At 42.1% G+C, this 22,511-nt stretch overlaps 1 protein-coding gene across 8 annotated transcripts in view; it reads left to right on the top strand.

Annotated features, from left to right (window-relative positions):
• SETX (senataxin) overlaps nt 1-22,511 on the top strand; it is a 59,894-nt gene that overhangs the window by 28,175 nt on the left and 9,208 nt on the right. For 5 of the 8 annotated variants that reach the window (XM_088793264.1, XM_088793269.1, XM_088793272.1 and 2 more), the window contains 13 exons: nt 3,365-3,538; nt 4,113-4,345; nt 5,252-5,419; nt 5,955-6,111; nt 11,177-11,278; nt 11,470-11,585; nt 13,278-13,349; nt 15,051-15,200; nt 16,314-16,421; nt 18,098-18,288; nt 19,036-19,128; nt 21,177-21,341; nt 22,375-22,476. In XM_088793264.1, coding sequence (XP_088649390.1) covers nt 3,365-3,538; nt 4,113-4,345; nt 5,252-5,419; nt 5,955-6,111; nt 11,177-11,278; nt 11,470-11,585; nt 13,278-13,349; nt 15,051-15,200; nt 16,314-16,421; nt 18,098-18,288; nt 19,036-19,128; nt 21,177-21,341; nt 22,375-22,476 — 1,831 coding nt within the window. The remainder of the gene's footprint in view (nt 1-3,364; nt 3,539-4,112; nt 4,346-5,251; nt 5,420-5,954; nt 6,112-11,176; nt 11,279-11,469; nt 11,586-13,277; nt 13,350-15,050; nt 15,201-16,313; nt 16,422-18,097; nt 18,289-19,035; nt 19,129-21,176; nt 21,342-22,374; nt 22,477-22,511) is intronic. The other 3 variants (XM_088793267.1, XM_088793268.1, XM_088793270.1) reach the window with 3 other exon arrangements.

Consider the following 22,511-nt stretch of genomic DNA (forward strand, 5'->3'; position numbering starts at 1 on the left):
TTTTCACTATTAGAAACACTCTGAGTAAATCTGTTTGCTACGTCAAACAGATACACATTTTCAGACTTTTGATTCATATAAGAAGGAATATCAGTTTCACTTCTAACATTGGATGTAAGAGTGTACGTCGCCCTCATTTGTTAGTTTAAACTTTTTTTTCAATTTTATTATATGGAAATGTGTATCTTTGAGGTTGTGGTTTTTGTCCCGGGTCTTTACTGGTCACTTGTATTATTGAGTTTGGGGGATAAGGATAATTGTCCATGCCCTTCGTCCTTTGTCCTATTAGGGGGGTTGTTTTCTTCTTAATTTGTATTCATTGTCGTATTTTTTCATTTAATTTCACATGTAGTTTTTGAGGCACAGACAGTTTTTATCTTCACATATTCAAAACTACCATATTTATTTCTTTATAGTTCTGACTTTGGTCTTAGAAATCATATAAATACTTTTACATTTTCTTGCACTATTTTTATATTTTTAAATATTTAAATCACTAATTTATCTGGCATTTCTCTTGATCATATGATAGAATCACTTAGCATTTATCACTCTTGTGTCTGGCTTCTCTCATTTAACATGTCTGTAGCTCATCAGTTTTGTGCGCATATTTGTTTTTTTCATTGCTGTGGTAATACGTCATTGTGTGAATATCGCACAGTTTTGCTGCTCATAGACACTTTTTTCAGCAGTTTTGTCCTCTGTAAGGGCTCCCCCCAAGTCCATCCCCAGGATGGAGGATGCGCTAGGAGGACCTGCTGTGTCAGCTCTTCCAGCGTTTTATGGGTAACGCCACTGGGCATTCTCGTGTCTCTTAGTGTTCTCGTGAGGGCTTTTTGCTTGAGTCTACTCATACCCAGAGTGGATTGGCTGATTCACCTTGGGTGGGTAATGCCAAGCCTGTTGTACAAAGCATGTCCCCCACCCGCAGTGTGTGACAAGTCACACTGCTCCATGTCTTCACCCACACATTTGTATTGACTGTCATGTGAATTGCGGTGATTGGTGTGTGTGTATTGATGGCCTTTTGTGGTTTTATTTTGTAATAGCCTTTGTAATAATCAGTGGGGTTGAGCACCTTTTCATACATTTAGAAAATGCTTCAGTAACCTCTTTGGGGAAAGTGCCTGTTGAAGGCTCTTGTTGATTTTCTGTTAAATGTCTTGTTTTGTGTGTGTGTGTGTGGGGGTGTTCTTTTTTTTGTGGTTAGTGCTCTGTGACTCATTTAAGAAACCTTTGTTCCCTGTTGCAGGTTGTAAATATATTATCTTAACATCTAGAAGAGGTGTCAGCAAACCCAGTTGGCAGATCTGCCCCATATCCTGTTTTGTATTGCCCTACAGGAAGGTTTTTACATTGGTAAAGGGCTGCGAAAAAAAGATGCGGTGAACATACTACACACACCGTACGTGGCCTGTAGAGAAAAGCTTTGGCTCTTTACAGAAAACATTTGCCGACCCTTTTTCTGGATCATTGATTATTTTATCAACCTGCAGTCGATTTTTGTGCATGAGTGAGATGTAGGGGTCGTGTTGAATTTTTTTCCAGATGAAGATGAAGTTATTCCAATGCTGTTTATTGAGAAGACCATTTTTTCTCCGTGCTCTGCGATGCCGTATTTGTCATAAATCTAGTGGCATTTAACGCGTGGACCTTCCTCAGGACTCGTTTCTTATTGGGCCGTTTGCCTTGTGCCCGTGTCACATTGCTTGGTCACTTAGTGTAGCTTTGTAATACGTTTTACTATCCATCAAACAAGCCCTCCTACCGTGTTTTGTCTTAAAAATGCCTTGGTTATTAGAGTCCTTTGTAATCCCATATAAATTTTAGAGGAAAAAAGTGAAAATTTGTTAAGAATTGACATCTTTCTAATACAGTATTGATTTTTTAATGCGTAAGGTATGTGTCTTCAATTATTTGTATTTACTTTCAGTAATGGAGCGGTTTTGCAGATTATCTTTGGTTAAATTTTCTTTTGGTCATGTTTAATTTTATTTCAGTGAATATATCTAAAGGATACAGACCTAAAAAGTTCATAATAAAATAATTTTTATTGCTAAAATATTAACAATTCCTTAGTATCAGATAGCTAGTCACTGTTTAAATTTCCCCTTTCCTCATAAAATTTTTCATCCTGTTTGATTTAATTTCCAAATTAGGTTCACTAATTGACACTGGTTGTTATATCTTTTTTTAACTATAATGCTCTCAATTTTTTTTCTTTGTAATTTATTTGTTGAGGAAATTAGGTCATTGATCCTGTAGCGTTACCCACTGTCTGGATTTTGCTGATTGAGTCCCCCTGTGTTATAGTATGTTTTTCTATCCTCTGCATTTCCTGTAAATTGGTAATTGGATCTAGAGGTCTGATCAGATTCAAGTTTGATTTATTATTTCTGGCCCCAAACTATTTCATAAGTGGTGGTATTTTCTTTCATCAGGAGGTTCATGATGTCCGATTTCTCTTTTTGTAACATTTACAGCTGTTGATGCTTAATGTTTTGGCTAATTAATTTACTAAAGGACACAAAATGGTGATATTTTTATTTGTTCATTTCTTCACTTATTAGCTGGACTAGTTCTATAAAGAGAAATTTCTCCCTGTTGTTTGGTTACTCAGTGTTTTATTTCATAAATAAAGGTAGAAGAAGTAGTTGACTCTGGACCAGTTTTCGAAATAATGAGTTATTCACTTCAAGCAGTGATGTTGACCAGTGAACTTTTTAAAAATTATTTCAAATGCATTGACTGAAATACACTTTTCTTTCAATCCATTGTAACTGGCTCCTTCGTGTTAGCTCCTGAGCTGCTTAGCAAGGAACCTACAAGTCTTGAAGAGCTCTCCGTATATGGGACTCAAGCTATTAAATCAATGGAGGTGAATAAAAAAGCAACGTGTAAAATGAAAAATAGAAACAAAGGAGTCTAATTACACGCGTATATTAAATTTATTACCTTCTTTTGTTTTGATTGAATACTAAAATTTTTTTCCATTTTTAAAAACAACTTTTCATTTTTTCTTCTGTTTTGGAAACTATACCTTAGTTTATACTTGGTTTGCTATTTTAGTAGTTAGATTTAAACTTACAATGTGCATCCTTGATTTGTCAAGTTCTGTAGTTTCAATAGATATTTCAAATGTCTATTTTGGCTTTTTAGCAGTTTTTAAGAAACATTTTATAATATTGTATAATCAACATTTGAAAATATTGACTGTCTTCGATTTCCGTTCTGAAGTATATGCAACGTCCTTTAGTGCTGCTGTACCAGTGCTTGAACTTAGTACAGGGTTTAGTTTCCTTTAAGTTAATCTTATTTAAAATAATTCTGTTATACTAAATGCTGACTTCTTATTGTTTCATAGTTTATCTTGACGAATCTGAACTAGCTAAACAGCTTCATCCAAAGGAGAATGATTTGGTGTTTTTGGTTCCTGAAAGACTGAATGGAGAGAAGAAGGACATGGGGAGAAATCCCCTGAAGGAGTCCCAGGCCTATCACTGTGGTTATATTCACAAGTTCCGCCGCACTTCAGTCAGTAAGTCAGTAGTGAGACGTCGCAGAGAGGCTGTCGGGTCAGCTCATCTTTTAGTTTCCCAGCCATGTGTTTGTCCACAGCCAACCCTTAAATGGCATGGGTTTGAACTGTGTGGGTCCACATATAGGTGGATTATTTCAATAAATACCGTAAATGTGTTTTTTCTTCCTTACGATGTTTTTAATGACATCTTTTCTCTAGCTAACGTATTGTAAGAATACAGTGTATAGTACATATAACATACAAAATAGGTGTTAATCGACTATATTACTGGTAATGCTTCTGGTCAACAGTAAGCTATTTGTACCCCCCTCACATCCCTCATCCTTTCCCCACCCCCTTTGTCTGCTTTCTTTGTAGCACCTACTTAGCACCTGTCTCCCTCTCCGGAAAAGTAAGCCTCTTGAGCACAGGAACATTGCCTGGTTCTTAGGAGGCACTTAGTAAATATTTATTGAATTATTTAAATCACATGTCATACCAAAGACAGTTATACCTAATTCTGAATAACGTTTTTAACTGGATGCTGTTATTCACTGGTAACTGAAATTGCTTTTCTCTTTCTTGGTAATAGTGCGCAATGGAAAGTCTGAGTGTTCCCTTTTCATCCAGAGTCAAGATAATTTGCCAGTCAATTTAAATGAATTTGTGAAATGTATTGTAATCAGTTCTCTGGTAACTACACAAAGGAAGTTAAAAGCCATGTGTTTGTTGAGTGGTCGGAACCAGCTGGCCAGAGCTATCCTGAATCCAAACCCCATGGACTTCTGTACGAAAGATTTACTGAATACGGCGTCGGAGAGAATTGTGAGTGATGATTGTATGCTACCAGGGAAGGTCAGAAACTTCCTGGCGGGATGTTAAAGCACTGTGCTGTGCTTATCTGCTCCGTATTCCTGGGTGTCTGCCACAAAGACATATTCACTGTGCGCCCAGGCATGTTGTTAGTGCTTGGTTTTCTTCCATATTGCGGAGGTAGATTAGCGTAGCTAGCTTACCTCACGAGGAGGAAGGTAATAGTACAGAATTGAAAATGTGCTTGAAGAGCAACCGTCAAATGTTGGCCGACCAGCCTAGTTAAGGTTAGGTCATTAAAATTCAGGAGGAGGATAATCGAGTGGTATTGTGGCAAGTCTGAAGATGAAGTTGTCATTCTGTGTGACACGTTTATCTCACTGTTAGTGCTGTGTGTAAGTGCCAGCAAGTTAACCCAGAGAAAGGCAAAAGGAATATTTTTGAACCCCTGCTGTGTGCTAGGGTTTTCGTGTATTATCTCAGTCAATTCTCACCCGTCCCAGATTTAACGGATGACAAAGCTGAGGCTAAGGGAGGTTAGGATTTAAGAGACCTAGCTTGTGCGTGAAACTGAGGTTTCGACTCATCTGACCCAAAGTCATGCTCTTTCCATTATATTGTGTGGGAGGGAAGAAAGTCTTTGAAGGTTTTTACTAAGGAGAGAATTGACTAAAATGGAAAGAACCAAAGAATAAATAGAAGAAAAGTGTAGACAGTTTATTGCTATCATCTTTATAAGGCTCACAAATAAAAATACAGTTATAGTATTTGTAGGTGGGCTGAAGTCAACATGCACATATGGTGTAAGTCACTTTCTTTCCAGTCGTGGAAAGTGGTTTTTAGATTAAAGGTTGCTGTGGGATCTTGCCTGATCCTTACAGGAAGAATACCTCATTCTCCGTAATGTCTTCTGTGTAGACTGCCTACTTGAAAGATTTCAATGAAGACCAAAAGAAAGCGATAGAAACTGCATATGCTATGGTGAAACACTCCCCATCAGTTGCCAAGATCTGTCTGATTCATGGACCACCTGGAACAGGAAAATCGAAAACTATTGTTGGCCTCCTTTACCGCCTCCTGACAGAGGTAGAGTGTGTGTGAGTGCCTCAGTGCATCCGTGAACTTGAACTAACTGGCGTGGCAATAAGTACTAATGTGCCTTTTCCTTTCACTTCTGTGTATCTCTTTGGTGGTGTGTGGAACTTGATCGGCGAAGTGGGTGGCAGAGGGTGAGAAAGTTATAAGAAGTAAAAAGAGCAGGAAATGCTGTCTTGGGTGAAACTAAACCCAGAGGCCAGCACGGTGGTCTCCTGGCTTTATTATAGGTTATTCTAGGTCACATCGAATACCGGGAGGCTGTGTGGAATGGCTTCCTGGGCTACATTTTGATTGGATTGAGTATTGAGTAAAAAAAGTGGATAGTAAGGTCAGGCTCAAAGAAGTTATGAGAAGATTTTCATGCCAGAGTAATTTGAGTGTCACTGTAAGATGTAGATGCTTTTATTTTTAATTCTTTACAAGGGGAACTTGCAAACATACGTGGAAGTAGAAAAAACTTACAAAACTGCATCCTGGACCTCATCGTGGTTTCTATTTGTTTGGTGTGTGTGTCAAACCGTAGAACCCGAGGAAGGGGCATTCCGATGAAAACTCCAACGCCAAGATCAAGCAGAACCGCGTCCTGGTGTGTGCGCCGTCCAACGCAGCCGTTGATGAGCTTATGAAAAAGATCATCCTTGAATTCAAAGAAAAATGCAAAGACAAGAATCATCCTCTGGGTATGTACTTGTGTGGCTTGATTTGTTCGTTTTCAGAGTTTCATGTGGGCAGCTTGACCGAGAGGAAGCAGATTCTGGTATGGACTTCTCCCCGGGGCCGTGGCTCGCACATCCTCAGCGATTCTTTTAACAAGTAGTTCTGCGCATTCACTCTGCCCGGCTCTGTGCTGGGTACTGAGGTGTCAGCAGCGAATCCTCAGAAGACAGTCCGATGAGGAAGTGGGTGGATCATTGGGCAACTAGAAGGTAAAGCCGTAAGTTCTGTGGTAGGAGTGGAATGGGGCTGCTTTTACACAGCTTCGCATGGCTCTTGATTCAGTCAGGACGGTTAGGGGCGGCTCGTGGAGGAAGTGATGGCTAAGACGAGGCCGAAGCGTAATTAGGAGTCGGCCATGGGGGGGGGGAACCGTAGCGGAAGTTTCCGGAGGCGAGAGAACCTCCTGTAGTTCAGTGTGGTTAGGCTGTCACAGGCCCCACGAAGGCCAGCGTTTGGGATTTGTTCATTGGTCCCCAGTGCCTAGGCCAGTGCTTGGCACTCGGTGAGGGCTTAGTAGATACTTAGTGACTGAAAAGCTAGACCTGTCACTGTTTATCGTTATCGAATGCTTCCGTGTCAGTAATCCTCAGAATAATCCTGACAGCTAAGTCTCAGTCCCCCTCCTACCTACGTCTTATAGGAGGAGAGACTGAAGAGTAGACGTGTGAAGTGCCCACAGGGGAACCTTTTTTGAATTCAGTTGAAGGATGGGTGAAGAGCATCACCACAGAGGGTTCAGGACGCTTGAGTGAAGACGTAAAAGACTTTCTGTTCACTTAACACCTGCCCTCGGAGCACCCACTTTGAGTGGTGTGGTTATGGCTCTGCATTCGACTGGGTTGTCAAGCTCCAACCACATTGTGTGTTTCTTGAGGTTATCTGCCAGTGCCTTTTACCAGTTAGGATTTGCTTCGGCTGCAGATACAGTGACTTCAGTATGAGAAGTGTCTTTCTTACTCAGAAGCCCCGAGACGGGCAGCTCAGCACTGGTGCTGGCGTGATGGCTGTGCTTCAGCACATGTGCAGACAGCCGGGCTCTTTCTGTCTTGCTCCAGTGTGTGTGGCCTTGTTCCTTAGTGCGCCAGGGTCAGCGGGGGCTGCTCCAGCGCCAGTAATCACGTCCAGCAGCAAGTGTGAAGCGGACATGAGGACAGGCTCAGGGAGCACACTAGTCCTACCTGCAGGACAGTTCCAGACACTGCTGGTAGTGCTGTGCTCATTTCCTCGGGGCGGGACTTACTCACAGGGCTGCACCCAGCTCGGGAACCTGGGACTGGTCACCTCTGTTCTGAGAGGCGCACACGGTTTCCTTTTTACTACGTACATGTTCCCCACAGACAGAATTCCTTTGATCTTAAAACTTATATTGTCAGTCTGCAACTTGCCCACCCACCATAACATTTGTGAGATTAATGGTTTTACATGTCACTGCATGTATCAACAGCCATGTATCTCGCCTGCTATAGGCTGTTTCATTGTATGTGCGCACAGTGTATTCATTGTCCATTGACAGAAACTGGGTTTCTTTTCCAGTTTTTGTTATTTCAGATTTTATTGTAGTGAGCAGCCCTATACCCGTGCGTGTTTCTCCAGGCAGGTACAGAAATGACATTTATTACCACAGCGAATAAATGAATTGGACTGTGTTGCACTGCAGAGCAGTGAAAGGGAGCGCACTGAGTGAAGCGAGCGTGGACTCCTCCCCGTGTCTCCTGTGTCTCCATGCAGCTGCCTGGAGCAGTGCTTTTCACACTGGGGCCTGTGGCCGTTAGGTGGGCTCTCAGGTCAGTTCAGGGAGGCCAGAAGCAGCCTCCGTAACCAAGGTAGAGCAGAGGAGAAGAGAAGAGAGAAGAGTGTAGGTAGTGAGGATAAGCATTGTTCCGTGATGCCGCTTTCATTGCTGAGGGGTAGAGTATACCTCAGGCTATAGGGCAAGTTTCAGAGAGCTTATGAGAACACTGATCTAGTGCCTGTATGCCTGGAAGAGATTCGTGCATCTTCAGTTTCTACATGGTGCCAGATTCTTCTCGAAAGTGGTCGTCCCACGTGTCCCAGAGCAGCTGGCTCCCGTGCTGGGTGCTGGGTGCAGTTGGAGCTTGCCTTTCCCTAACTTGTCAGGTGTATACTGATGACACTGTGGCCGGCCAGGTAGGCACAGGGCAGGCACGTGAGGCAGCTTGGGTGGGGGGGTGGGTTAATTTTTTTTCTTAGAAAATAAATTTTCTGTTAGTAAGGAGCTTTTTTCTTTTTCAGTACTTTTTCACTTCTTTTCACTACTCCCAGTGGTCCTCAGTGCCCTTTAAGGAAATAACATCTCACCATGACGTATGATGTTCATTTGTAGGTTTCCATATATACCTTTATCAGGTTAAAAAAGTTCCCTTCTCAGAGTTTTTATCATGAATGGGTGTTGAATTTTATTGCATGCATTTTTTGGGTTTGTTTTTTTTTTTGCATTTGTTGAAATGGTAAGTTTTTTTTCTTAAAATTTTGATGTGGTAAATTATGTTTTTCTAATGTTAAAATACCTTTGCTTGCTAGAGTAAAGCCAACTTGGTCATGTATCACTATTTTTTTAACACAGTGCTGGATTGCTAATGTTTTACTGAGGATTTTTAAAATGACTATTCATAAGTGAAGCTAGCCTGTAATTTTTCTTCATCATATTTTTGTCTAGTTTTAGTATTGGGGTTACATAGACTTTAAAAATGGAGTTGGGGACAATTCTTTTATTTATTCTGTGTTTTTTTTATCACACAGAGATGATCTCTTGAATGTTAATTTGGTTTTAGTGTTGTTTGGTTGGTTGGTTGGTTGGTTTGTTGTTTGGTTGGTTTTCTGTTGTTTTTTTATCTATTGGTTGGTTGGTTTTTTTGACAGAAAAGTAAGTTTTTATCTACTATCTGAATATGTTTAATTGCTATATGTCTATGCAAATTTTCTAGATTTGAGTGAGTTTTACCAATTCACATTTTTCAAGAAAAAAATTCCACTTCATCTTAGGTTTTCAGATATATTGACATAAAGTTGTTCATTGTATTCTCATTTAAAAAATCTCAACTGTGTTTCTAAGGGTCACCTTTGTCATTCCCTGTATTACGTATTTAGTCTCTAAGTTCACACTTGGCATGGATCTGTGATTGGACAGTCCCAAAAGAGAATTCGTTTTTTTTCCTAGCCAAGCCCAGGCCAGGATAGGTTCACTTGTTTCTCATCCTGCCACCTCTTTTAGGCCCGTTTGCTTTCTAGTGGGCTTTAAAATACAAGCTTCTGTTAAAAAACTTGTATATCTTGATTAGAATGGTAGTTTTGCCAATGTAGACGTTTGTCAAACTCTGTGGAACTAAAGATTTTTAAATCTCTGGATTTTATTGAATGTAACTTAAAAAACACGTAAGCACTGAGACCAGACCAGCGCTCGCTCACCCCTCACTCTTTCCCTTAGGGAAGCACAACAGCTCAAAGCTTTCAACTCTGGTTTTCCACTTTCTGTTTTTGGCTCTGAGGAATTTGTCTTACATGCTTAGGAATTTCCCTGCAATTTAAAGGATGTCTGTTACAATTTGTGGAGCATTTCTAGGTGTTTATAGAGCGTGAGCTACTAGGTAATTTCATCCACCTTTCTGGTGGAAAGACAAGTAAGTTAGCCGTTTTGAAACCTTCAAGTAAATGCAGGCCAGAGAAGATGGCTTCCGATGTGAAGAAAGAGCTGAATGAGGAACAACAATAAGTTGTAGACAAGTGTGTAGTAAGTCACTCAGTCATTCAGCGGGTATTTACTGTATTTATTGTGTGCCAGCCACTGTTGTGGGCAGTTACCAAAGCAAAACCCTATTCTTACCGGGCCTCGATTCAGTGGAAGGAAATGCAATGGATAGTAAAACAAGTATGTGATGTGTGTGTCCCATTGGGATGAGTGTTGACAAACTGCATGACTGCTATAGGTTAGCCCAATAATGCAGTGGGAGATTTTTAGATTAATAACTAAAATGTGGTAACCTAAAATCAAAATGTGGTCAGTAAACCAGCCAAATGATGTTTACAGGTTTTAGAATTATCTCACTCCAGAATTTCTGGAGTAGCATGTGAAGTGGAGCAGAGTTGCGAAAGCTTTGTTCTGGGGGCCGGCCCGGTGGCTCAGGTGGTTGGAGCTCCGTGCTCCTAACTCTGAAGGCTGCCGGTTCAGTTCCCACATGGGCCAGTGGGCTCTCAACCACAAGGTTGCCGGTTCAATTCCTCGAGTCCCTTAAGGGATGGTGGGCAGCGCCCCCTGCAACTAAAATTGAACACGGCACCTTGAGCTGAGCTGCCGCTGAGCTCCGGGATGACTCAGTTGGTTGGAGTGTGTCCTCTCAACCACAAGGTTGCCAGTTCGACTCCCGCCAGGGATGGTCGGCTGTGCCCCCTCCAACTAGCAATGGCAACTGGACCTGGAGCTGAGCTGCACCCTCCACAACTAAGACTGAAAGGACAACAACTTGACTTGGGGGGAAAAAAAGTCCTGGAAGCACACACTGTTCCCCAATAAAGTCCTGTTCCCCTTCTCCCCAGAAAAAAACAAAACTTTGTTCTGAGTAGCCTGCAGAAAATGATTGATGGTCTAGTGAGATTCTGTTCTTGAAATTCAAGTATGTGTTTATATATGAAAGTCTTTATATATATATGAAATATCCTGTAGGTAAGAAATCTGTTTTATTTTAATTCACCATTTCCCAAACATATTTTACCATGGAATGTTGGACAAAACGTAATTTGAGAAACATTAATAGAATCTCAACTCTCTAATGTAGTGTTTATGCAACTTTGCTAGCTTGTATTAGTTAGACATAATAAGTACTTGCTTTATAGGGTTGTTACGAAGCATCTGTAAAATACTGTGTATGAAGCCTCTAGTGGAGCTCCAGGAATCTAGTTGATTGACAGTTCATGTTAGCTCTCTTCTCTGATTGTTAAAATATTTGCTTAGAAATAGATATTATGCACAGAGGTTGCAGGGTCCTTATTAATCTCTGTGATTTTGATCAACAGGAAACTGTGGAGATATAAACTTAGTACGTCTGGGTGCAGAAAAGTCTATTAATAATGAAGTCCTAAAATTCAGTTTGGACCACCAAGTAGACCACAGAATGAGTAAGTACAGAATAAGGTACATACTAAGGCTGGTTCTGCTTCCTTTTGTGTGGTAGGAAGTAGCCTGAGCATTAAAGGTCATTTGGCAGCCCTGGGGTAGTCTGTCTAGCTTTGAGAGCTGGCCTTTCTTCTCCTTTTTATGCGTGTGTGTGTTAGAATTGGCATATAATTCTTTATCTTTTTCTTTTTAGAAAAAGAATTACCTTCTCATGTTCAAGAGATGCATAGAAGAAAGGAATATTTAGACCACCAACTAGATGAACTTTCCCGCCAGCGTGCTCTATGCCGAGGGGGAAGGGAAATACAGGTATCTGACATTTCTTGATTTATGTTTTTTAATAAATCATAGGTACACAAACTAGTTGAGAATTTGATGCCATGGTTTCATGGTGGAATAGCATAATTTGCATACAAAAATGTGTACAATAGTGCTATGGCTTACGTCAGAGGTTAACCAACTTGATTTGGAAAGGACAAGGTAGTCACTGTTTTTGACTTTGCAAGTCTCTGTTGCAGCTCCTCAACTCTGCTGCTACAGCACAAAAGCTGTAGGTCGCCATAAACAGGGATGTGGCTCTATTTCAAGTTAAGTTAGACACAAAGGGAATTCGCTGGCTCGTAGGCCTGGGAATCTGGGAGTGGCTGGATCCAGAGGCTCAGATGACATTATTTATCCACACTTGACGTGTCAGCCATTTCTTCTGCAGGAGAAGACGAGTGCCACCGTCTCTGGGCTGTGGCATCCCAGCTTAGAAACACCGAGGTAGGGAAGGTCTCGTTCCCATTGTCTGTGCGTCAGTTCCAAGGGAGGACTCGGATTAGTTCCAGAGCAGGGCTGATCCCTGTTCTCATGGGAATAGGTGCCGTGATTGACCAGGGATGGGATGTGCCTGTCGCTGCTCAGAGGAAAGATTGGGGTGTGATTGCTCACCACGTTTGAACCCCCTACCGTGTTGCCCCGAAAATAAGACCTACCCCAAAAATAAGCCCCAGTTAAGATCATCAGCCAGACGGACGCTTTTAGTACGTTATGACGATGTTCCAGAAGAAGATGACATGACTGTATTTGAATAAATGTAGATTGTTGTACATGAAAAAATAAGACCATCCCCTGAAAAGTCGCCCTAATGCGTCTTTTGGAGCAAAAATTAATATAAGACCCGGTCTTATTTTCGGGGAAACACAGTAGAAATGAGTGAAGGAATGATGCCCCAAGAGTTGGAATACTAAGCAGACAGAAATAGCATACGTGCCATACACTGGACATAACTGAATCTTGCATAGCGTTAAGAATTTATCAAATTAACACTAAGTTGAGCACAGGGTGCTGGATTTGAGGGAGATGGGGGAGTTACTGGATGGTGAGCCGCTGTTCAACAGCAGAGCACAGGAGAAACTGAAACAGAGAAATGTATTACTCACATATCCTGGAGGAAGTACGCCTGGAGGGGCCACCCGTGAAGGTCAAGGCAGAGCACAGACAGGCAGAACCCAGGGCACATGCCTTTGCTAGAGTCTGTGGGTTCCCGGGCTAGAGCCGGATTGGTCAGTTCAAACCCAACGAGTGGAGTTTGGTAAGTTTGTGTGTATCTACTGCTGCTTTTGTGCTGTAACAACTCGGGGGTCTTATCTAAGGGACGCACAAGGCATATGGGTTTGGGGGCAGGGAGACTGCTGATCTCAAGGGCTGTTGGAGACATCCTGTCAGGAGCTGACCTGTGCTCGTGCCCCGGGCTGCTACCTGGGGCATGTGCTGGTCTGAAGGGGTAAGTTTCAGGCCAGTGCAGGCTGCTGGGCCAAACAGGATGGATGCGGACGCAGCTGTTGATACGTAGCATGAAAGAAAGAGTCAGGACTTGACTGGGAAAGAAAGCAAACTGGGCGAATGTTTTTCATTGGTAAAGTACAGGCTCACCCTTTTGAAATGTGAAGCGGTCCATTGTAAAATATTTTTAAATGCTTAGTTCAGTTTTAATGCTGGCATTCTCATTTTTCCTAGAGGCAAGAATTCGATGAAAAAATTGCCGAAGTTTCAAAAGAAAGGCAGGAACTTGCTTCTAAAATTAAAGAGGTAATTTGCCTATAGCATTTTCCTGTTTTTTTCTTTTTCTCTTTAAAATTTAATTATGAAATAGTTCAGACAACCTGTGGGCTTTTATCAATTGCATTTACAAAATTTTTAATTATGAAAAATTTCAGACAAATTCAAGAGTGGAGAAAGTGGTGTAATTACATGTACATTTACATTTTTTTCTTTAGCCTAAGAATGAATTCTTACCACTACCTGAGATTTCTAAGAAAGGTGATTATAAAATATCTTTTCCTTTTCTAGGTCTGGGTAAGTATTAAAAACTCTTGTTAGGTACTCTACTCTCCCCCTTTCCCAAACTGCAAAATCAGTTATGATAATTGTAATCAGATGAATAGTTAATAAAAATAGGTTTATGGGTATTTCCCCTATTAAAAGAGAAAGAAAATCACATGTGTCTTAATTCAAGTAGCGTGACAGTGGCAACTCAGTGTTGCATTTCTTTAAATAATACAGTATTTCAGTTGGGGGTCAGAAGACATAATATCAACTGGTAATTGTTAGTATTTTTTATGAATTTTTTATTTTGAATATATTACGAGCCTTCTCTCTGTGGCTAAAGAAATGCAGTTGAATTTAATGCATAGTTGCATTGGCAGTTTGTTTACTTAAGTTAAAAACTATGTGGAAACTTTTCATTAAAATTTTAAACTGAGCCCGACGTCAATCTTTCCATGGTTAACGATGAAGTCCATCTTCATGGGTGTGCTGCTCTTCGCTGCCCAGCACATTGCTCTGTGGGCCGCCTAACTGGTCACATGTGGTGGCTTTACTTCCTGATGCATGTAACAGTGCTTCACCGTGTGAGGGCTGCAGAGCCGTGGCTCCACCGTCTTCCCAGAGCCCCCACACAGGTCGTGGTGCCCGTGGGTGCGTGTATCACATGCAGGGACGGAAGTCCTGCTCTCCAGGAGCACAAACGGGCTGGCTGAACCTTTGATAAAAAACACGAGTTTATTAAGTGGAACACTAAATGGTATACACTGTGAAGTGTCACTCACACCGTCTGCTTCGACCACAGTGCACTTGTGTTTTTGATCCAAGGTTGAGACTCCGCATATGCAGAGGCCTGACTTCAGTGTATGAGGATTTTGGACTCATGGTTGGGTGGTCGGCACCCCTCACCCCTGAGTTGTCCACGGGTCCGCTGTCTGCATTGCAAGAATAGACCAAGACTGTTTTCTTAGTATAGAAGTAGAACGCTGTCAGTTTTACAGGCATTATGGTTGGTACTAGCCTTTAAAGAAGAGAGAATGACATTATATATGTAAAACTAACAGAAAAACATACATTCAAGCTTAGTTCTGACCTTGGTTTTACTCAAATAATTGCTTCACAACTCTGTAGAATGATTGAATCTACTTTTTTTGATAACCTGCCAACATACATCTGGCTGTAAGAATTGTAATCTACTTTGACCAAATCAGACCCCGAATAAATTTTTCTTTGCATGCTTAAGTCATATTCTAAGCTTAGACTGTACTGCAAAGCAGTGTTCTTTCTGGTGGTTTCTGATTCACCTGGATATTTCTGCTTTTGCTCAATTTGAGGTTCTCCCCTAACATTTACTAAGTATTATTCTGTCACATAATAAATGGTGGATGTTTATAGTAGAACTAGGCCTGTCGTAGTCGAGAATTTATATACAACTGAATACTGATTAACCTTTATTTGTTGCCTTAGGTTCAAGGACGCCCGCAGAAAACACAGAACATCATCATCTTAGAGTCCCACGTCATCTGTTGCACATTGAGCACGAGTGGCGGTTTACTGCTTGAGTCTGCTTTTCGGGGGCAAGGAGGTGTCCCCTTCAGTTGTGTCGTTGTCGATGAGGTCAGTAAGCCACTCCGACTGGGGCTGTAAGTCTGAGATGAGCAGTGGCCGCTGAATGTTGACAAAGTGGTCTCTTCATGTCTGATTCTGTTTTGTTTTAATTTTTTTAAAGTAACTTTTTATTTATTTATTTATTTATTTATTTATTTATTTATTTATTTATTTATTTTAAGGAGGGGCAGCTCACAGTGGCCCATGTGGGGATCAAACCGGCAACCTTGGTGTTATTAGCACCACGTTCTAACCAACTGAGCCAACTGGCCACCCCACCCACCCCCATCTGATTCTTACCTGCCATTGCATGTGTGTGTGTCTCGTATGTTGAAATAGGCTGCTAATGACTCACCACAGTTACAGTTGTTTCTCCAGTAGTGGGGGTACAGTCTGCAGGAAACCTGCTGGCTGCTCACAGAATTCCTCCCGAGGGTTACCTAGCTAGCTTCTGCTTGGAATGTCTCTTGACCTCGTGAAGCATTCTGAATATAACTTTGGACAGCTCTGAGCCGCAGTGTTTTCAGCTAACATCCTTTATTCCTAGTTCGTTCGTTAGACATTTATTAGGCACCCACTGTTTGCTAGAATGTGGAGCCAGAGCACAAAAGAGATGGCAAGGGAGGGGCCGAGAATCGATCTGGAGCTCCCAGTCCAGTGCTCACCAAAATAAAAGAGTACAAGATGTGGAGGCGATGCAGTGATGAGAGAAAATGTCACTGAATTGAAGAGACGCGTGAGCCTTGGAACTGAAAGGCCTACCGAGGACCGAGGACGAGAGGGGGTCGGGGGCGGGAACCCTGGCATGCATGTCCTCAGAGCACAAACCTGGGACATTACATGGCTTTCTAGCTTGTGGCTGGTTCCCAAGCAGCAGTGTCACCAGAGGGGTAGCTGACTTCCCAGCACGTGTGTGGTTTTTAGGGGTTTTTTTGAGTGTTTTTGTTATTTGTTTCTTTTCCTAACTAAATAAAAGCCTTCTTTTGATACTTGGTACAGAAGGAGAAAGTGTGGTGGTTTTCTGAATGGTTAGAGTTTTTGTGAATTAGATAAACTGTACATGGACAACTAAATCGCAGTGCTAATTCAGACTGTTTCTTCATCCTGTACTTTCTTAATAAGGCCGGGCAGTCTTGTGAAGTTGAAACTCTTACCCCACTCATCCATCGTTGTAACAAGCTTGTCCTGGTAGGAGACCCCAAGCAGCTCCCTCCCACAGTCATTTCTCTGGTGAGTTTTTTCCTGATTCTTTAAAGTAGAAGGGTCTTTGGGGTTGTTTTTTGGATGGGGGGGGGTGTCTTTCTTGAATCATCATGTTGCTTGCAAGGGAAAATGGGGAAGGCTGAGAAAAGAGAACCACTATTGGAGTCTTCATAGTGTCTCTGAAATGTCCCTTTGTTCGTAGTTGTGCGTAGATGTGTGACAGGACTAGAAGGAGCCTGTTCTGTGTGCATTGGGGCCTTTTTTTGGGAAAGGCAGTGTACAGCTATTTTTAAGGGCCATATCTGATTTATTTTAATATCATAAACACCAAAACAATAATAAAAGAAAATCTTCAAAAGCGACGAAAAGAATCCCAACCGACTGATTGGCATTTCAATGTGTACACGTTTGGGGACAACGTTAAAAAGAGTCTGTTTCCCCTTTTAGGACTCCGTCCTTTCGTGCACACAGTGCCTGTGGTCCGCCCACCCTCCGAAAGTGCAGGGGACACGAAGAGAGAGCAGTTGTGAACTCTGCTTGTGGGCAGAGCAGCACCTGCGTCCTTTGTGATCTCACTGAAGACGCTTGACTTTGTTTAAAGGTGGCAGAATCATTCTGGGCCAAAAGTCAGTGACTAGATCAGGAATGTCCTTCCATGTCAGTGGTCTCAACTTTCTTCTGGAAGTAGATACATTACCTCATAGAAGTCCTTTTTCTCTCTCCCACAAGAGAAGATTCAAAATGAGGTTTTGGCTAACCTGAATAGATGAACTTTTGGAGATGTAAATGAAATCATCAAATGTTGCTAATATTTATTTTATTTAGTTGCACAAACCTATTTCAAATCACATACATACATAATGCATTACTGAAGAAGTAATGCCTTCTTTTCCCCACTCGCACAGTTTGTGAAACAGGTTTATTCAAATTTTGCACACGTCCTCAGCATCACTCGAGAAGATTCCATCATCTTCGTGTACTTTTCAGAGCACATTATTGCTTCTAGATTAGTTGATGTCATGCTTTTTGGATCTTTGTGTGATGCTGACATTGGAAAGTATATCTGAAGGCACAGCCATGGTAACATTACGAGAGTTTTCTTCGTCAGTTAGGTGACTGTTTTTTGAGATTGCAGGTTGTAATCCATTTTGGGGTTTATGAAATGAACTTACTGAGTCAGCTGTCTGTTTCCTCCACTAGAATGTAAGTTCTGTGAGACTTGATCTCACTCACCTTAGTCCCAACACCGCAGATTTTAGAAGTCAGTATGTACAAGAGGGATGGATAAAGCAATTAGTCTTCAAAAGGGCTTGTGTACAATGACATTGAATATTTCTGTTTGTTGAGAGCGTACCCCAGAAGTAATTGTTAAAAATCTATGTCACATTCTTTTGCTTCTTTCATCATTGAGTCGGGTGACCTCTGACAGCATCAAAATAGCTTCGGTTATGGTCATTCACAAGGTCACATCTCTTTCATAAGCAGTATGTGGGTTTTCTAAACAAGGAGAAAATGCCACACCTTTTACGGTCAAGCTGCGTGGCTTCTCAAGGGCCAGGGTCACAAACAGCTTCTTTCTCTGAGTCCTTGGTCGTTGGTGATGGCACCTAAACCTTGCCATGTACATGTCAGGGCGCAGCAATTGTTTTTATAATAGTGGGAGAAGCACATTCTTAGCGATGGCTGCTTTATTTTTCCCCTAGCAGAGGGCACAGGAATACGGCTATGACCAGTCGATGATGGCCCGCTTCTACAAGCTGCTGGAAGACAACGTCGAGCACAGTATGAGCGGCCGGCTGCCTGTGATCCAGCTGAGCATCCAGTACCGGATGCACCCGGACATCTGTCTCTTCCCTTCTACTTACATTTATAACAAAAGCCTGAAAACCAACAGGTGGGTCTAGTCGTTGCTGGTTAGCTGGTTTTGTTGGTCGGTTAGCTGCCTAGGAAGAATAGCTATTTTACTGTGTTCTTAAATCTTACCATAAGAAGCATAAAGCAAAGGTTTGATAATTTTCTCTAATTATAAAAGTCATGTTGATGGCAGCAAATGTAGGTAAGCAAAAAAGAAGGGGGGAAAGCCACCCATACTTATACCACCCAGAAGTAATTGCTGGTAGCATTTTGGTGTATATTCTACCAGCCCTTGCACTATGCATATCTTTTTTAGTTTTTCTTTTTTCTTTAAATTTATTGGGGTGACAATTGTTAGTAAAATTACATAGATTTCAGGTGTACAGTTCTGTATTACATCATCTATAAATCCCATTGTGTGTTCACCACCCAGAGTCAGTTCTCCTTCCATCACCATATATTTGACACGTTTTCTTTTTTTAATTAAAAAAAAAAATTACACCATAGTCTACATAGTATTTTATGGCTTGCTCTTTTCACTTCTTCTATTATGAAGAACTTTCCAGTCCTAATTGTTACATCTTAAGTACATAGATCATCCCCCCAGCACTACAATAGAAATAGAATTTGTTTTGTACCTTTCATTAAAGCACATTTTAATAAAAGAAGGTTCTTCGTGCCCCTTTACTTTCCCAGCTCCCTCCCCTACAAAAAAAATGGTAATAATAATTTAAAATGTTTTCTGATAACTTGACTTGGATTCTGAATGTTGGCTCCTTTTTTGTAGGATGACTGAGACCAGTCGGTGTTCATCAAATTGGCTGTTTCAACCCTACCTTGTGTTTGATGTTGAAGACGGTTCAGAAAGACGGGATAATGAGTACGTTCTCTTTCTTCGATCCCCAATGATGGGCCCAGAATGATTATATATGATTTGTGGTCATATTTATATTCAAAAACACTTTGCATTATAACACATCTCTTTGCTTAGGGCCAGGGCACGATCTTTTTTACTTCACTGGGTTGATAGCTTCTCCTTTTTTATCATTCTCTATTTCAGCCTTTCAATTCTTCTTAACGTGTGTAATGGGGATCACAGTAACTAGCATTTGGTAGGTGCCTGAGTAGGTATGCACTGAGTAAAACACATGGCCCCACCGCAAGATTATCTGGTCTAACAGGGAAGGCAGACTTCGACCAAGTAGTCGCCAATGGACTTACTGCGGCGGCTGTGTTGTGAAGGGTAAGTGTAGATTCAGCTGAAGGAAGTGTGAGACAGGGCGGGCATTACTGGCAGTGTGTTGGATTGTTCAGGTGGCCTTGAATGACAACAAAGGGGAGTGGTTGTTACTAGTTAGGAAACACCTGCGAGGAGCCAGGGCTGCTTGTGAGGGAAGAGGAGCCCTGGTCTGGAAGCTGTATTTGTTAGCACCTGTGTATCGTGAAGTGCGAGTCAACACAGATTCCACCTGTGTGGTGAGGTGGCTGCACAGCAGGTCGTGTCCTCAGGATCAGACATTAGTAGAGGTGGAGAAGTTAGAAATACAAAGCAGCAGCAGGCTGGGGGGTCGCCATGACAGAGGCTTGTCCAGGCTGCAGTGGGGCCTGCCGGAATGGAGCAGGGCATTGAGACGGGGGTGGAGGGTCACGAGGAATAGCGACCTGAGAGGTGAGCAAGCAAAATAAAGATTCCGAGGAGGGAAGAGAGCGCTAGCTAACTGGGCTCTCTGTGGTCTGTATGGTAAGACTTGAAGTTAGGATGGTGGGTCCTTACGATTCTTAAAGTGAAGCTGCAGCAGTGCAGCCCCAGTGCATGTGGCATGCTGCGGGTGATGACACATGTGGTTTGGGAGGGGACTTGGTGCAGGATGGGACCTGGGCCTGCTGCAGGATCTCCTGTTGTTCCTCTCAGACCTGCAGCACGTTAGCCTGTGTGGGTGGCATCTCGTCGGTTGTGTGGTGTGTGAACAACTCGGCTGTGGTGGGGGATTAAGAAAGATAATCCATCTCGAGCACTTTCCTCAGTGTTTGGGAGATAGCAAATCCTTGATGGTAGCTATTTATTACTCATATCTCCATTGTTACACTTTGTTCTTACAACTGCTGTCCCTGTTTTAACAGATGTTTAAGACACTAGTGCTTACACTTTAGCTGACTCCGAAATTTTTTTCTCTCACACAACACAGCTTCCTGTTTCACCAGGCAGTTATTTCTGTATTCTGTATTTCTATATTCGTATATTTCTATATGAGTACGATGTTAATGGTCAGCGTAACAGCCTCTTTGAATCACTGCTGATTGAGTAATGATGGAACCTACCTGCCCTTTAATGGAAAACGAAGTGGGACTTAAGCAAGCAACTAGACTGCTGTTAGTTTTTTTTTGTTTTTTGTTTTGTTTTGTTTTGTGATTTTATTGGGGAAGGGGAACGGGACTTTATTGGGGAACAGTGTACTTCCAGGACTTTTTTCCAAGTCAAGTTGCTGTCCCTTCAATCCCAGCTATGGAGGATGCTGTTCAGCTTCAAGTTGTCCTTTCAGTCTTAGTTGTGGAGGGCGCAGCTCAGCTCCAGGTCCAGTTGCCGCCGCTAGTTGCAGGGGGCGCAGCCCACCATCCCTTGCAGGAGTCGAACTGGCAACCTTGTGGTTGAGAGGACACACTCCAACCAACTGAGCCATCCGGGAGCTCAGCGGCAGGTCAGCTGAAGGTGCTGTGTTCAGTCTTAGTTGCAGGGGGCGGAGACCACCATCCCTTGCGGGACTTGAGGAATTGAACTGGCAACCTTGTGGTTGAGGGCCCACTGGCCCATGTGGGAATCGAACCGGCAGCCTTCGGAGTTAGGAGCACGGAGCTCTAACCACCTGAGCCACCGGGCCGGCCCAGACTGCTGTTAGTTTTGATGTGTTTTCTTTTTTCCATCTTCTTTAGCTCATATGTAAACGTTCAAGAAATAAAACTGGTAATGGAGATAATTAAACTTATTAAAGAAAAAAAAAAGGATACTACTTTCCGAAACATTGGTATAATTACCCATTATAAGGCTCAGAAGATGATGATTCAGAAGGAGTTGGACAAAGAATTTGATGGGAAAAGGTAAGGCATCTATATTTTTATAGCTGTTTCTGGTGAATTACAGAGAAGAAAACGGGGATAGAAGGAAAGAAGAAAAAGGAAACTCTGTGGGGAGTGGTTGGAAGCTATGGCCCGACAGCACAAGGAGTCCAGGATGTTGGGTTCCGTAGATGGGAGCTGGGTAGGGAATGGGTGCACTTACAGCGCTTGTGGACAGAGTGCCTCCTGCCAATTGCAATGTCGTCACCGTTACACTTGACAGTGGAATTGATGGAGAAACTCCAGGCCTTTCCCTTTAGCTCCATGACTTAGTAATCTGAATTCTAACTCTAGCGAGAAGTCATTTTTTCATTTAGAATAATTTAACCCTTTGAGTGTCTTTATAGGGTGAAGATCATGTTTTTATCTTCTTTTTACCTCAACAGTAAAATTAAAGTTTAAGTATTGGAAATCCATTAACTCAGAAACACACAAACGACCAAAATTGACTCTAGAAAAGAATAGAAAATTTGAACCGACCTATAAAAAGTAGTAATCAAACACTTCCCGACAAAGAACTCAAGACCAGGTTTTGTAACTGGATACCTGGATGTCGATACACCTGTACCATCATGTATTCAGTCGTAAAAGGAATGCAGTGCTGAGCCACGCTGCAACATAGATGAACCTTGAAAACACTACCGAGTGAGAGAAGCCAAACACAAAAGGCCACATGTATTGTGATTCCATGTATATGAAATTTCCAGAAAGTAGATGAGTGGTTGTCAGGGCCTGGGGAGGGGGGAGATTGAGACTGACGGCGGAGGGGCACGGGGTTTCTCTTTTGGGTGACTGACATGTTGTGAAATTCGATAATGGTGATGGCTGCACAACATAGTGAAGGCACAGGAACCACTGAACGGTACACACTGTACGATGGTGAGTTTTGTGTTACGTGAATTGTATTTCAGTAAGTAAAGATGCCCGTGAAAAAAGTTCTGAAAAACAGTACTATGTAAATATGTATATTTTGTGATTCTCTGACTTTTTCCAGTAAATGTGTCTCTTTTGTAAGCAGGTTAGCAGAAGTAGACACTGTGGATGCATTCCAGGGTCGTCAGAAAGATTGTGTCATTGTTACGTGTGTCAGAGCAAACGCCATGCAAGGCTCAATCGGGTGAGATACTGTCATTGATTTTTTAAGTTGTGAAA

This window comes from Rhinolophus sinicus, chromosome 16 (assembly GCF_057876585.1).
Source record: "Rhinolophus sinicus isolate RSI-liver-muscle chromosome 16, RSI-T2T, whole genome shotgun sequence".
NCBI classification, from domain to species: Eukaryota; Metazoa; Chordata; class Mammalia; order Chiroptera; family Rhinolophidae; genus Rhinolophus; species Rhinolophus sinicus.